The 16312-nt window shown below is 45.8% G+C and overlaps 1 protein-coding gene across 4 annotated transcripts in view; it reads right to left on the bottom strand.

Moving 5' to 3' along the window:
- TARBP1 (tRNA guanosine 2 -O-methyltransferase TARBP1) overlaps window positions 1–16312 on the bottom strand; it is an 83508-nt gene that overhangs the window by 19028 nt on the left and 48168 nt on the right. For all 4 annotated transcript variants that reach the window (XR_012374322.1, XM_073879037.1, XM_025850818.2 and 1 more), the window contains exons 19-22: window positions 16096–16167; window positions 14160–14280; window positions 7693–7803; window positions 5173–5322 (exon numbers count right to left, since the gene is read on the bottom strand). Coding sequence is in view for 3 of the 4 variants with exons in the window: in XM_073879037.1 (XP_073735138.1) it covers window positions 5173–5322; window positions 7693–7803; window positions 14160–14280; window positions 16096–16167 (454 nt within the window). In the remaining variant the exon portion in view is untranslated. The remainder of the gene's footprint in view (window positions 1–5172; window positions 5323–7692; window positions 7804–14159; window positions 14281–16095; window positions 16168–16312) is intronic.

Genomic DNA, 16312 nt, shown 5'->3' with positions numbered 1-16312 from the left:
CAAAGGACGTATGGACGGAGATCTAAAGGAAGAGAGACAGTTCTGTCAATGAAGAGGAAAACGGCCATTGCAGGGAGAGGGCACAGCACATGCAAATGGCCTGAGAGCCAGAGGACATGTGAGGAGTGTGAAGGCTCAGAAAAGGTCAGATTGCCTCCAGGGGCCCCGGCCTCCCTGTGCCCATGCCCTAATGCAGGCCCCTCCCACCCTGCGAGGCTGGGTCTCGCCATCTGCTTTGGCCCGTGAGACATGAGCAAGCAGGATGCAACCAGAGGCTGGGAAAGCACTTGCACACCATGACATGTCGTCCTGAGATGCTCATTCTGGTGATCCTGAGCCACCACAGAGAGAGGTCCAGCCACCCTTGCCGGTCACATGCAGAGAGAGCCAGGCCCGGGCACCACAGGTCCCCCCCATACTGCAGCTGAGGTGACCAGCGTGGAACTGTAGCCCCAGCAGGCACCACATGGAGAACCGCCCAGCCAGGCCCACGCAACCCAGGGTGGTGAAAAACGTTACAACACCGTTTTCCGCACTCACGGGTTCTGGACTGTTCTACCAACAGGAAGCAGAGCCCGTCACAGGACGAACGTGCAGACGGGGAACGTGGCACACCGAGGGGCTGGAGGGGGAGGGCGGCATAGCATCACCTACGACCTGCAGGCCATTCTGAAGAGCCTTGGTCTTTATTCTGAGAGCAATGTTTGAAGCAAGTGGACAACCTGACCAAATGTTCATCTTGAAAACCGTGCTCTGGCTTCCGTGTGGAGAATGGACTGAGATGGAAGCAAGAGTGGATGCAGGCGGCCCGAGAGAGAAGCCCTCCCTGCAGCGTGAGGCAGAGGCTCGGACCAAGACAGACGGCAGAGGCAGGAGAGAGTGAGTGAGAAAGTGAGAAAGGGTCCGCAAGGGCACGTCACGAGTCACGTGAGGCACGAAAAGCATCAGGGTGTCCGCTTGGTGCGACTGTGCGGAGGATGGCGCTGTTCGCCGCGGGCAGAAGACCGCGGCTGGGGCAACAGGAAGCGCTTGGTGTTAGACGTCCAAGTCCTGGACGGTCTACAAACAGTCACGGAGAAGGTCCGGAGCAGGGTCAGCCAGCTTCTTCTGGAAAGGACCGAACAGTAACTATAAGCGTGGCTCCGCAGGCTCCGCTGCAACCACTGAGCTCGGTCGCTCGGCACAAACAGGGCCACAGACAACACGTAAGCAAACAGGCAAGGCTCTGCTGCACCGAAACCAGGAGGCCCGACTTCACGGTAGTTGGCCAACTCCTGATTTAGCACGTAGGGGAAGAGGTCTGGAACAGAAAGAGCAGTGAGCCACTGCATCAGAGAAGTGAATCGTGCTGATACAACAAGGAGAAATGAAGGGGGCACGAGGCCTCGCCTTGAGAAGCACTGACATTTGCTAGCTGCTAGGGCAGGAAAAGGCTGGAAAGGACCCAGAGAAGAGGGGAGAGAGAGACAAGAGGAACCTGGAGAGCATATCGCTGAACCAAGACCAAGGAGGTCATCGAGAGTGTGGACCGGGCTGAGAGGAGAGAGCAGGCTGACAACAGACGCCGGAGTGTGTCCTCCGTGAAGCGACAGCGCTGGACCGCAGGGTGGGTGGGAGGTGGGAAACCTGTGGCAGGGGGTCTGACTGCCACACGGGAGGGAGAGAGCGTGACCACAGGGGAGGGGTGGGAAGTGCAGGGCAAACATCCATCAACAGCAGAAGAGACATGAGCCCGTGGAAAACAATGGAAGGACACGGGCTAAGAAGGAGACGGGCGGGGTACAACAGACAGACTGAAAGCACAAGGCTCCTAAGGCAGAGGAAGAGGAACCAGGGAACAGGCAGAAGAATGCTCCTCAACAGAAGATCCAGGTCCTTTACGCTACAAGGAGGGAAGAAGTCTCGGCCAGATACGGACACAGGCAGAAGTGAATGACCGGTATGGAGAAGGTAAAGGTGTCCTACGTGAGGACTTTCGTTTCCTTTAAAAAATAAAAGTTGAGGTCATTTGCTTCCGATAAAGGAGGAAAAGGGTGTAGTGAACGTTTGCCGTTTTTGGGGGTATCTGTCCTGAACCCCCTTCCAAGTTCAGGGAATTCTCCCACCTTAGGTCTGTGGGAAGCTGAAGATGCCAGGTACATTCCTTTTCCCAGCCTCTTTGCACCTAAAGAGAAGGTACCTGGCACTTGGATCCAGAGGCATCTACTCTGAATCGCAAACTCTTAACCCAGAGAGGCAAAGCCCCCAGAGGTGGCAGGTGCACCACGGGCTAAGGTGACGGCTCCACCCCCCTCCCCCCCGGTGGGGCAAAGCAGCACCTCAACTGGACCAGCTCCATGGCAGGGAGCTGCTGAACCTCCTTTATTCTTATTTCCCAAGCCCGATTCTGCCCCAATTCTGGGCATTGTGCACACCTCCTAATGCCCTGCTCCTGCACTGCTTGTTTTAAGAATCCCTTTCTGATTCAGTCAAAAGTTGTTTTATTTGCTTACAAGGAATACGCCCGACTGGTGTCCACAGACAATATACAAGGTCTGAATGCTCTTTAGGAAGAGAGAGAGACTGAGCTAAGTAGAAAAGCTTCAGAGAAGTGCGGCGTTACTGGGGATACGGGAGAGTCAGGATGTCTCAGAAGGACACCAGAGCCAACCTGTTGTTCCTGAGACCTTCTGAGGCGGTACTCCCCCGCTGGAGAGCAGACAAAGCAGACGACGTTAAGGAAGCAACAGACAGGAGAAGCAATTCAAGGAAAAATGGCGGGAGTATTTTTCTTAATTCCACAGACATGAGGAGGGGAAGGGGGAGCCAGATGAGGAATCCTGGAATAGCAAAAAAGAATGCAGCTTTGGGAATGACACATGTCTGAATTAAAGCTGTGTCATTTCTTCCTGGTATGACGAATCACTTCCTCTCTCTGAACCTCAGTGTCTTCATAACTAAATTGTAAAAAAACAAAAACAACAACAGCCCGACCTAGCGTTCAGGATTACTGTGAGGCTGCCGGTGCCACTACTTTACAGGACAGCCAGGTTTCGAGTGAGGACGAAAGAAAGGAGACCAGCGTCAGGGAAAGATGCTCTCATCGGTTCAGCCATGCGGGGACTGGAAGCAGTCGCGTGAGCAAGTCTGGCGGGGGGCCAGGGGCGCAGGCGGCCGCAGAGAGGGGTCCCCGAAGCAAGGGGAGTGCAGAGGGAGAAGCACCTTGGCTAACGGATGATGCTTCTTGTTTGCCTACTGACAGAGGTGTAAGTCTATTACAATATAGGGGCATTCTTGTATATCTCTTCTCTTTTCCATTAAAATTTTCCTTACTTGAGTACAGCTGATGCACAGTGCCGCGTCAGTTTTAGGGATTACAGTTTGTGCTGCCGCAACAAGTTTATACGTTATGCTTCGCTCACCGCAAGCGGAGAATGATTCTTAGGATGTCACGCAGCGTGAGGGTTAGGAGAAGAGGAGGGAGCGCATGAGAGGGATGGGGAAGTCATCGACCTGACAGGCAGGGGCCACCAGGCGCAGTGCGGCGTGCGTCACGTCATCTGTCAGCCTGAAACGTCGGGAAGAGGAACACCAACGAAAAGGCTGTGTGTAGCTGAGATGAAACCCTCACCGTCGCTGCCCACAGTACTTTAAGTAAAACAAGACAGGGAGGCAAAGATCATTCATCTCAAAGCTTAAATCGGGCACACCTCGGAAATACGGTGGGATGGTTCTGGACCATCCCAACAGCAAGTATCGCAGAGTGAGTCAAACGACTCTTCTGATTTTCTGATGCATGTAAAAGTGATGTTTATTAGACTATAGGAGACCATCACGTGTGCAATAGCATTATGCCTAAAAACACAATGTGCATGCTATAACTAAAAAAATACCGTATTGCTGAAAAATGCTAACCATCATCTGAGCTTTTGACAAATCGTAATCACTGATCACAGATCACCATAACAAATATAATAATGAAAACATTTGAAAAATTGTGAGAACTACCAAAATGTGACACAGAGCCACATACTGAGCAAATGCTGTTGGAAAAATGGCACCAACAGATTTGCCTGACGCACGGCTGCCCCGAACCTCCCATTGGTCAAGGACGCAGTGTCTACGGAACGCAGTAGGCAAACCACCATCAAATGCTGTGGCCATAGTAAAGGGGAGACAGCACTAACACAAAGGCCGGACAGAGGAAAAGTCAATAGAAGAGTAAAGAATTGAGAGTAAAGTCCCCAAAAGAAAATACAAATAAGGACACAGGGACAGATGTGACAAAGACATCAATTTCTTCCCCTGAAACAGGAAGGAAGACATTGAAAAAGATACTGTGAGGAAGGAAGCCATCTCCATTTTCACATGGAGCAGAAGGCAAGGTTATTTATGGGAAGAAAGGGAAGGGTGCATTTGGGAACCAACAGAAAACATTCAAGACAAGTATGCAGAACTCATGTTTAGAAACAGTTCATCATTGTCAGGAAGCTGCAACTGAAACCCTATCACTTATCCATTCCTTAAAAATGATTTTCAAGATATAAGACATGTCGGGGACAGGGGAATTTGGGGTGCGGATGAGGGTACAATAAAGTAAGAATGGTTCTTAGCTGGTGATCGGGGCTTCCTTTGAGTCTCTCTACTGTGCTTGTTTGAAATTTCCCTATTGAAAAACTCTGAAATGTAAAGACTGCATTTAATTCGTCATCGTTCTTATTTCTAAAATCAAACAAAGACACCACTTGGTAAATAAGGATAGAGGAGGCACTCGTTTCTTTTTATTTTTGAGAGTGCGCACGCACAGGGAGGGGCAGAGGGGGAGAGAGAACCCCAAGCAGACTCCACGCTGAGTGCAGAGCCCGACGTGGGGCTTGATCTCACGATCACGACCTGAGCTGCAATCAAGGGTGGGACACGTAACCGACGGAGCCACCCAGGTGCTCCTCTTACTTCTTACCAACATAAGTCTATCCATCTTCACTTTGTTGGGACAGAGACTGATAATGCAAGAGGAATGCCAGGGATTTCTGTCTTTTACATTAACTCAGATCTTGCAAAACAGAACTTAGAAAGTCATTACGTTGGAAGAGAACAACTGACAGTCCAAAAAGCAGCTATGAAAATGAACCAAATCCCCCAGCGTAGCCAAAATTTTAATTCCAAAAATTATGAAAAATCTCTTTTACTTACATAAGAAAAACAATCCCAGAACTTCAGAAGAAATTGAGGAAATTTATGAAGAATCAATATAATAATCCATTCTATAAAATATTTTATGGATGCTTGATTATTGATGAAACCAGCCTGGAAAATCTTGTCAATAATTCTATTCAAGAAACTCTGAGAAAAATAAAGTTCATAAATTAAACTGTTAGGTTAGGGTTATTAATTCTTTATTTTATTGAGATATAATCGACATATAACACTGCTAAGTTTAAGGTGTCCATCTGTTGATTTTACACGTTCACATGCGTGTACCATAGCATCACCTCTAGCACATCACAAAATGATTTCTTTTTTATGGTGGGAACAATGAAGATCTAGTCTTGTAGCAACTTTGAAAATAGTTAATTGTAACTTAAAAAATAGTCACCATTAAAAAGAAACAAATGAAACTTTTTTTTTTTTTTTTTAAAGTAATCTCTATGCCCAACGTGAGGCTTGAACTCACAACCCTGAGATCAAGTCACCTGCTCTACTGACTGAGCCAGCCAGGTGCCCCCAAAGAGCTTCAAGTTTTACTCTAAATAATTAACGGATCTACAACTCTCTAAACAACAACCCTAAAATCTGTTTACTGAAATATAATGATGAGGTACTAAGTACTTTACACTCTACCTGCACATCAATTCTATGAGGAAGGTTATTACTCCGTATTTTTACAGGGAAAAGATTCAGGAAAGTTAAATGTTTTCCTCAAAACCTAGCAGGTGGCAGAATTCAGATTCAAATAAGCATCTGCCAAAATGTCATGGGCTTATTAAACTTGGAACAAGAATGATGGATGCCTCTGTCCGCAGGAGGCAAACGAGGCCCAGGGGGAAGCAGTGGCGGGGGGGGCCCTTGCTTCTCTCTGTGGACTGCTCATCGCCCACCCATACAGCCTCCGAGACCTTGGAGCTCCCACGTCATCCCCCCAGGGGGGGATCCCGCCCCAGGCTTCTCTTCAAAACTGCACTTCCATCTGGAAAACTGAACATATCCGAGTAGCAGGTAAAAATACATACATAGATCTACCTATATAAGATATAAAAACATACGTACTGTGTACACCATTCATTTGAAAGAACAATCTATCTTCAAGAAATTGCTAACTGGCAGAGAGGAGTAGAGCAGCTCACTTGGAGGCCCCAAGACAGCGCTGTAAAGGGCAGCACGGCCTCAGGGAGGCCTGGTTTTCAATTCCAGCCCCACCATCCACCAGCTGTGTTCTGTTACAGGCAGGCCCTCACCTCCCTGAGCTGCGGTACCCACTGGACTAGATGGGAATACTCATGCCTGCCCTGAAAGACCGTGACGAAGGTGAAATGCATCCACCAGATACAACGATCTAAAATTCTCAGCAGCGGCTGCTCCATCACAGACGTGCTGTGCTAGTGCTCGGCTCCCCGACAAGCCCGCCTGCTGTGACAGGTCCCCCACCCTCCAACACGACCTTCTCCCCGGGGGCCTCCCCATTCCAAGGCAAAACGTGCTCTCAGTAACCTAGCCAAACATCTCTAAAGCACTGCTTTCCAAACGCATTTTAGAGTTTAAGTGTAATATGTACAGTATTTTAAAAATCAAATAACATGAAGAGGCCTATGATGAAAATCAGCAGCCCCCACACATCCACTAATATTCCTCCCCAGAAAGAATGCTTTTAGCCATTTCTTCTTACCTTTATCCAAACAACTGATTTGGATATACTTCTATAATTCCAGTTACTGAAATGTTTCTCTCTTACAGATATAAGGCCTCATAAAATTGTATTAAAAAGAGTTTGATATGTTTTTAAAATTCTCTGAAACATTTAAAGGAGAACAGGAGGGGAGGACAAGAACCTGAAGTCAGAGGGAAACTTTCTGTATTCAAAAATGCTTTTGAAAATTGTGTGAAATATACCATAACTTTCATATAATGAATCTATTTTCTTACCAGGAATATTACGCAAACATGATTAGTAAAATCGGAGTCCATTCACCTGTTCCTTGCCTCCTCAGGGAAGAAAAAAGGGAACTGTGGGAAAAGAGTCTGTTGTAAGAGCTCGAGATCTCGGTCTTGACTTAGCTGGTTTACACGACCACAGCAACCGTGAAGCTAAGGGGGCAGAATCAGCCGTGGGAAACGGCAATCTCGTCCAGAACAAGAGCACTCCAGAGTAACTCAGCTGGGGAAAATTAGCAGCTCATATATGGGTATCGTCTACTCGCAGGGCACACCAGACATTAAACAGTTAAAATGTTACTTACGTTAAAGAACGAGAAAAAGAAAAAAATACTAAGTGGTGCCGTGTAAACCAGTTTCCAATTGATTTCTACAATTCCTAATTGCCTTAGGATTCTTTCAACTAAAAAAAAACCACTCCTGAATAACTTCAATTTTAAAAGCGAAGGTATAAATTTTAAGCAGATTACTTTCTCAATTTTAAGACAGCACATGCCAGTTTCTACTGTTTTTTTCCGTATGAAAACACGATGCTTCGAGGGACCAGCAGAGTCAGAACCATACCTGATCAAAGCTGGGGAAAAGCACCAGCAGCGTCTGCCATATCCGGTTCTTCAGCCGGTGCTGCTGGGAGTTCACGTAGTACCGAGTTCTGGACTTGGACACCAATTCATCCTGGGGTGGGGAGAGAAGCAGCACCGAATTACCTACCGAATCTGTGATCCATGAAAACAAAACCAGTGACAACTGCAAATTCAAAAGCTTTAAGCAGAGTACAGGAGCTTACTGCCCTCCCAAAGGCAGAAAGGAGGATAAGAAAGACACATTCTTAAAAGCATTTAGTTTCCTTTCAAAACAATGAATTTTCTGTTTGTCTGCTTTTAAAATTAGACTATTAACTATAAAACTGTATTGGGTACAAAAAGGATTTGGAAATGTCCGCCTCTATCTTTGTGGCCACTTCAGGTGGGAGACACGGGGTCACCGGGGTGAGAGGAGGTGAGAAATGGGACACAGTTTGCGATGCACCAATACAGGCACCGTGCACATTGGCAGCGATGGTGTCTGTGGTCAGAGGTGAAGCCCACTAGGGAAGCAGTGTGACCAGTGCCTGCCCCAGACACCAGACGACGGCAGTACGGAGCCCTGTCCAGAGCGGAGCTCGCTCTCTCGCCGGCGATGGGTCTGTGCGGTCTAAATTCGGCCAACTGCCACGCTGACTTGTGTTTTTTATTTTTTTTTTAAGATTTTACTTATTTATTTGACAGAGAAAGACACAGCGAGAGAGGGAACACAAGCAGGGGGAGTGGGAGAGGGAGAAGCAGGTTTCCCGTGGAGCAGGGAGCTCAATTCGGGGCTCGATCCCAGGACCCCGGGATCATGACCTGAGCCGAAGGCAGACGCTTAACGACTGAGCCACCCAGGCGCCCCCTGACTTGTGTTCTGTAACTACTAGTGCTTAGCGAAGTTATGATGGCACTAAAGGGTGTATCATATTCAAATGTCCTAATGATGGAAAAAGTAGGTCATCCGCCATCTCCAAAACCACTGTCACCTAATGGCCCTAATGTAGACAGTCATTACTTGGTAAATTCTGCGATCTTTCTTATTCTGTGATCCCATTCTATGCACTTCACTGTGTACAAGATTTTATAACAATAGCTAAATTAACATAGGTTTTAATGACTCCTCCTCCTCATGATTAAAGTTTCACCACCAGGCTCTCTAGCTACTATTTCTTTGGGGACATTTTCTTCTGATAGAAGTGTTTCCGGTGTCATCTCCAGCTCAGCCTCGATGCAGCTAAGAATGGCAGCCTCACTGGGGCGGCTCACACAAGCATGGGGGAGCATCTGCACCCCAGGATCCCTGCCCTCGGGGCCTCACTGGAGCCACTGTCCTCACCCCACCTTCAGCTCAAAATCCTCTGTCCTTTTACTTGTTCCATTCAACGTACTCTTTTATTCAGAAAGATCTTTCTTTTCTTTACCAGTCTATCAACCGCTCTAGTTTCATGCACCTCTTGACCCAACCTGAGCCCCAAGAATAATCTCTACGGTATCTTCAAGAGCACATTCCATTCTTTTCACTACAACCTCACACCCAGCTGCAAATTCCCTTCTTTGGAACCAACCCAGTGGTCTTAAAGACCCTGATCCTCCCTTCAAGCTGTCAAGACGGCTATAAAGAAAAATCACCTGCCCCCACTGACTTCATTGAAAGTACGTGTTCTTGCTTCGGCTGGGCCCTCCCGCTGCCTCACAAGGGGTCTCCAACTCTGTAGTGCTCAGAATCACCCCGAGGGCTCCTTAAAACAGACTGCTGGCCCCACCCTGAGTTTCTGATTCAGGAGAATGCGGAGCCCAGGAATCTGCATTTCCAACACATTCCCTGGTGACGTTGAAGCCGCAGGTCCAGAGAACGGAAGGGTAAGATTCCACTCATAAATGGAATCTAAACAAATGAACGGACAAAGCGGAATGAGAACCATCAGTACAGAGGGGAGGGGGAGGGAGGATGGGCGACACGGGCAAAGGGGAGGGAGGTGCGGGCCGCCAGCTAGGGAAGGAGCGCGTCACAGGGCTAAAAAGCAGAGCGTAAGGAACACAGGCTGTGACACCGGGACAGTGAGGTAAGGGGGCAGCCGGCAGCTGTGCTGCGCACAGCATCACGTGTAGGGCTGTCCAATCACTGTGCTCTACACTCAGACCGACGGGGCGTGTGTGTCAACTCCACTCACACTGCGAGAGAACGAGCGTCGGTGCCAGTCATTTGCTCTCCTCGGGTCTCTTCCCATTCCCATGTCCACAAGGAGAATCTGAAATCTTCACTAGTCCCCTCAGGGCTTTAACCCCGTCCAGTCTCTCACTCTGGCTGCCCCTTCATTCTACTGCCCACTGGCCAGACCCCAGTGTGCTTCTGGAAACTCAGAAAATGCCCCCCAGCTTCTGCCGCCAGCGCCCAACCTGCTCTCAGCCACAGCGGACGACACCGCCCACGGCCACCGAGACACCGCCTGTGGTGGGAAAGACAGGCCTGAGGTCAGACTTTATCATCACGGACAAATTCATAGAGGTTCCTCTGCCAAATTTTCTACGGATAAGATTCTTCAGCGAGCGAAGTTAAGGTCCTGAGCAACACCAGACCAACACCATCCAATCCTGGTTCTATCCTCACTTCTCAGCCCTCTTTCTCTGGTTCCCTTTCCTACCAATATACTTCAGGTGTTGGTGTTTCCTAAATCCCCATTCTCGGCCTCCCTCTAGAGTCCTGTCCATATTCATCACTGGGCACGGTGGCTTCCATTTCTTTTCTAAATATCATATTCCTAGTTGCCCGTTACTGGGCAATTTCACATGGATGCCCAACAGCAACTCAAATGTAATACATCCAACGCCAAGTTATGTTCTCAGATCTTCTCTTTCACCTGACCGAAACTGGGGTAATTCAAACACTAATAATTATGACAGTGGACGGAAACACATCAATATGTTTAAGCTAAAAACAAAAAATCTCACTGATCACCTTCAGAAGAAACTAGAAGACACTAGGAAGCCAATTCATTACTTTGAAAACTGATAGATAACAGGAAAAGATCTAGCAACTGATCCTGCCTTTCCTACAGGAAACATACCTCGGAGTTCCCTAAATACTTCGTATCTGGATACAGATGGATTTCAGCTAATAAACGAAAAAGGAGTAAAAGGATTACAATATCGCCGTTCTGCTGCTGCTCTTAAAGAATTAACAGAATGAGGCAATTCACCAGTGACTAACACCCCAAAAGGAGAGACAGTCAGATAGTCTACACTTCCTGACAGATGGACACTCTTGCCCCACCTCCACCCCCCCAAAAGGACGATCAAGCCTACACGTGATCCAGGCTCTAGATCTCAACACCATCTTGTATAAAGTCAGGGATCAGAGAAACACCTTAAAAGGCACCACAGAAACTCAAATGGCAAAATCCAGACTGTGGAAGTCCCTAAGAGGAAAACAATCTGCTTTCTCCAAAAAATACATTTCAAGTTTGAAACGAATGAGGAGAGTCTGTAGATTAAGAGACATCTCAACCAACCAACAGCCGGGTATGGACCTTATCTGGGTCATTGTTTCAAACAAAGAAACTGAAAAAAAAAAAAAAAAAAAAAAATAAAATAATCAGGTAAATTTAAACACTGACTGGATATTTGATAATATGAAGGAATTATGAATTCAGGTATGAAAAGAGTACTGTAGTTACGGCTAAAAAAAGAATTCTTATCTTTTTGAGATACATACTGAAACATTTATAGATGAAACTGATGTTGGGATTGGCTTCAAACTAATGTGGGCTGGGGGGCAAGTCAGAGGTGTACCCCTCAAGACTGCCCATCACTGGCTGCTGCTGAGGCCAGGCCAGGAATGGATCCCTTCTAAAGCTACTTTTATAAAATATTTGCAAGTTTCCAGGACAAAGCAAACAAAAAACTACCTGCATGTGCCTCAGTAAAACCTAAAGAAAGGAGAGTGGGGAAAGGCCTGCAAAGGCCAGGAGCTGAGTAGTGCTCGCCCGCCGGGTGGCCAGGCCTCCATGCACCTGGAGGTCCTTGAAGATCGCCCCAGCCAGCCACCACCTCCACCTCCTCCTGGTTCACGCTCTCCATCCACGGACTCAAAACTGAACCTTGCAGGTGACACCTCAGGCACACAGGGTCGAAGCAGACACAGCCGTGCGTAATCCCCACCCCCTGTGGCTTCTGCACTCGGGTGGGAAAGACTGACTTTAAGCATTACCCTATATTAATCCTAACTGAGATCACTGCTACAACTTCAACCTTCCCCTCGGTTTTCAAGGCCAACCATGTTTCTGTCTCTTCCCTCTAGAAACGACCCTACTTCCGGGCTCAGAACACAAGTGTGCCAGGTGTTCCCTCCCTCACACCGACTCACCGCCTGGCTCCTCTCTCCAGCTCAGAGGAAGAGGTCCAAGAGGTCACTCCTGACTCCAGTGAGCTGGCCCACTCTGCTCTGGATGAGATCCTTTTCCACTTTCTCTAGGATTATTCTTTCATTTTTCTTTATTTTCAATTTACCCTTTTATTAGTTGCTCTGCTCAATTTTCTTCATCTTCAAAAAACAACTGCTTGGCCTGAGCCAGTGTCTAATACGTAACTTTTCTGTCTTTGCTTTTCCATTTCCTAAATAAAGCCGATCCTTCTATTGGACATAAGAGCCAATCTAGACTACTCAAATATTTAAAAAAAAAAAATATGATTCACGTACCATAAAAATCACCATTTTGAAGTGTCCCATTCAGTGGGTTTCGGTATATTCACAGAGCTGTGCAAGCATCACCACTCTCTATTCCAGAACATTCTTACACTCTGGGAAGAAATCCTGTGCAATCGCTTCCCGATCTCTCCTCACCCTGACCCGGCAGCTGATCTATTCTGTCTCTACAGATCTGCCTACCCTGGACACTTCCTGTAAGTCACACGCTGGGTGGCCCTTTATGAAGGGCTTCTTCTCACTTAGCATACTGACTTCAAGGTCCCCCAGTGCTGGTTATTTTCAGTCTGTTTGTTGTAACAGCCATCCTAGTGGATGTGAAGCGGCTCCTCGAGGATTTCGCCTGACCATTGCCACCCTCTCCTTAGCCAGCATTTCTCCCCTCTATCGGATCGTTTCCTTCAACATACAAACAAGCCCCCTTCAGACCCCAACCCAGCCACTCCTCCTCATCAGAGCAAAGTCAAGAGGGCCTGTATTCACAGTCTCCACTGGCTCCCCAACCATATGTCTCTCAGCCATTCCACTGCGGTTCTCATTCTCACCCTCCCAGGAGAAGGTCTTTGTAGAGGTGACTAACGACAGCCTTCTTGCCGAATCTGACGGCCAGGGGGCAGCTTCATGTCCCTCCACGCCTCCAGTCAGCACCTCCCTCATTTGCCTGGGGACACCAGCCTTTCCAGGCAGCCTCCAACCTTACTCATGGTGCACCCAGAGTTCCGCCCAATGGCACCAGTCAGAGTGGCCCTCCCTGACCCTATTCCTCCTTATCCTGCTTTACTTTGCTTCCACACACTCTTACATTTTTATCATGCATCAATATTCACTATCATACATCTCTGTGTTCTAGCTGATGGAACACCTGCTACTCTACTCATCCTTTAGGGAATCAGTAAACACTATTTCCTCTGAGATGTCTTCCCTGACTCCAGTGGTGCAAAGGGGGCATTTTTACATAAAAAACAAAACAAAACAAAACAAAACTTCCCAGATTGTATATAACTGGAGCTGACCTGCTACCTTCAGAAAATAAATGTATGATGAACACTGTTATTTCAATACGAGTGGCTTAAGTGGGGGCTATGGTCATCGGTTACATCCCAGTGTAGCCCAGAGGTGACAAAGCAGACCAGGACTCTATCTATCCCAGTTTGAAATTCAGGAGAGAGCACTGTATTTGACTTTACCCCTTCCTATCTTCTCCGCAGATTTATAAATGATTTTGCATCAAAAAATACCAATTCTTTACATTATGCCACTTCCTAAATCTTTTACCTTTCAGTTCCATTTCTTAGACAAAATAACGTATGGATATATCACTCTAAACACAATTGCTTTTGACTGGCACTAGGAAATACACCGAGCAAAGTTTAGACAGTACAGGAAAAACATTCTTCTCTAAAACCAAACAAGTTGGACAATCACTAACGAAAAGTTAACTAAAACTAGGGAACATAAACCTCACGTTTCTTCCTGATAAAAAATGTTTAAGGCGCTTGGGCGCTCAGGCGGTTAAGCATCTGCCTTCAGCTCAGGTTATGATCCCAGGGTCCTGGGATTGAGTCCCGCATCAGGCTCCCTGCTCAGTGGGGAACCTGCGTTTCCCTCTGTCTCTGCCTCTCCCCCTGCTTGTGCTCTCTGACAAATAAATAAATCTTAAAAAAAAATGTTTAGAATACATACTATGTCAACATATAGAGCAAATGTTGGATTTTGACGTGTTAGTTGCATAGAAACAAAGTAAAATAAGGCATATTTACTTTATCTAATAGCTTGATTGCAAGATCTTCCATAAACAACTTATGAGACACATTTGAGCCATGTAATAAACACAGGAATTTGACAGCGCAAATTCTCACATAGTGGTCTTCTCTTTTAGTACTAAAAAAAAATGTAAAATGACAAACTATGTTAATACATTTTCAAAACAGAAAAATATGTCAAGCATTCGTTTCAAAATATCGAAACCTTCCAAGGATTTCCAAACTTAAGCAGCTTCATACTTAATGACAATGCTTTTTCAATTCAGGATAACAGAAGATAACAAATGAATATCTCAAAAGGAGAACCTGAACAGAGTCTGAGCAAATTCCTCCAGACTTCTGGCAGAACAGTGCACACACTACCCATGTGTGTGGCCAACGAGCTCTTCTCTGTAGACGAAAAAGATCATAGCTCATGAAACAATTCCTTACAGAAGACCATGGACACCTGACACCTGATGTCTTTACTCTGCGCGGACACGGATGTTCTCCAGGTGCAGGGCAAACTCGGGAGCACCACGGGCTCTGAGTATCCCAGTATGTTCTGTGTCCAAATGTGGGAAGATCAATTCAGTCAAACTGTTAACAAGTATTTCCAAAGTTCATGATAGCTGCTAAGATGTGAAAAAACGTCTAACAAAACATCTGTCTAGTAGAAATCAAAGTATTTTGGAACCAACAACTAAAAAATTTCACTTTTAGTGCTAAACTAAACCTGCCAAGAAAACAAAAAATCAATTAAAGCAATTAACTAATGAAAAATGTATATAGTTAATGAGCAGTGCAAAATGATTTAAAACACAGCAATGACTCTAACACTCTGTGATACCTATACACAATTATCATTTGTGTATTTTTTTATGAACATCTAAACACAAAAATTTTTTAAAATTATGTGGAAAAATAAAATGAAAAATACCTAGCTGACAAGCTCCAAAAAAATTAATTTAGAGGTTAGATAAGAACAGTGTTATCCTAGAAATGAAAACTTTAACATAAGATACTGAAACAGCCTTTAAAAGCATGTTAGGAGTAATTTTATTTTTGTGTGTGGTATATTGACTTGTTAAATGGTGAACTGTGACTCCCTCACCAAAAAAGAATAACGTGTGTGTGCTGAAGATCAGCCCCTACCTAAAAGAAAGAGAGGAATGGGGTTTTATGTTCCCCATAGTCATTTTCTTTTTTTAAAGATTTTATTTATTTATTTGAGAGACAGAGCATGAGAGGGAGCAGCAGAGGGAGGGGGAGAAGCAGGCTCTCAGCCAAGCAGGGAGCCCGACCTGGGGCTCGATCTCAGGACCCCGGGATCATGACCTGAGCAGAAGGCAGACGCTTAACCGACTGAGCCACCCAGGTGCCCCTGTCATTTTTTTTATACTGGACTTGACACCAAAATTTTTTCCCCCAGAAAATTTTCATTTATTCCCATCAAGAATGTAGTAACACTGTAGAAAAACATCTCCCGATGTCATGTTACACTTTCTTCTCACTTTTTCTTCATCTTTAAAGAATTGTTTAAGGTTATCAAATTTTAGGGCGCCTGGGTGGCTCAGTTGGTTAAGCGACTGCCTTCAGCTCAGGTCATGATCCTGGAGTCCTGGGATTGAGTCCCACATTGGGCTCCCTGCTCGGCGGGGAGTCTGCTTCTCCCTCTGACCCTCTTCCCTCTCGTGCTATCTCTTATTCTCTCTCAAATAAATAAATAAAATCTTTAAAAAAAAAAAAAGGTTATCAAATTTTAGCAGAGTTTTAGATCTGAAATATTAGCAAGGGAACAGGATTTCTAACATGCCTTGAAGGCTCTTTCAATATCTTATAGAGATCACTAGTAAACATTTATTAAATTTAACAAATATAGGATGTCTCTCATCTGATGTTAAATTTTGAATATTCCATTTATATCAAGGTGTGGAAAATCCACCATACTTACTTTTCAATAAGTGTGTTTGCTGCACAATCATGTCCGAGATTTTCTATGTAGGTCTGCACATCCTGAATAAGTCTTCCCATAAAAAATATTTGACAAAGAACAGGTTTTAGATGGGAAAAAATTAAAACCCCAAATTTAAAGTTAATTAATGTTTTATATTCTTCTAATTGAAAGCCTCAAAATAAAGACCTAATTCTACACAGGTAGGTACTTAATA

This window comes from Callorhinus ursinus, unplaced genomic scaffold (genome assembly GCF_003265705.2).
Source record: "Callorhinus ursinus isolate GAN/ISIS: 27379988/994484 unplaced genomic scaffold, GSC_fseal_2.0 scaffold32, whole genome shotgun sequence".
Taxonomy (NCBI): domain Eukaryota; kingdom Metazoa; phylum Chordata; class Mammalia; order Carnivora; family Otariidae; genus Callorhinus; species Callorhinus ursinus.
This window is presented reverse-complemented; position numbering and strand designations above follow the sequence as displayed.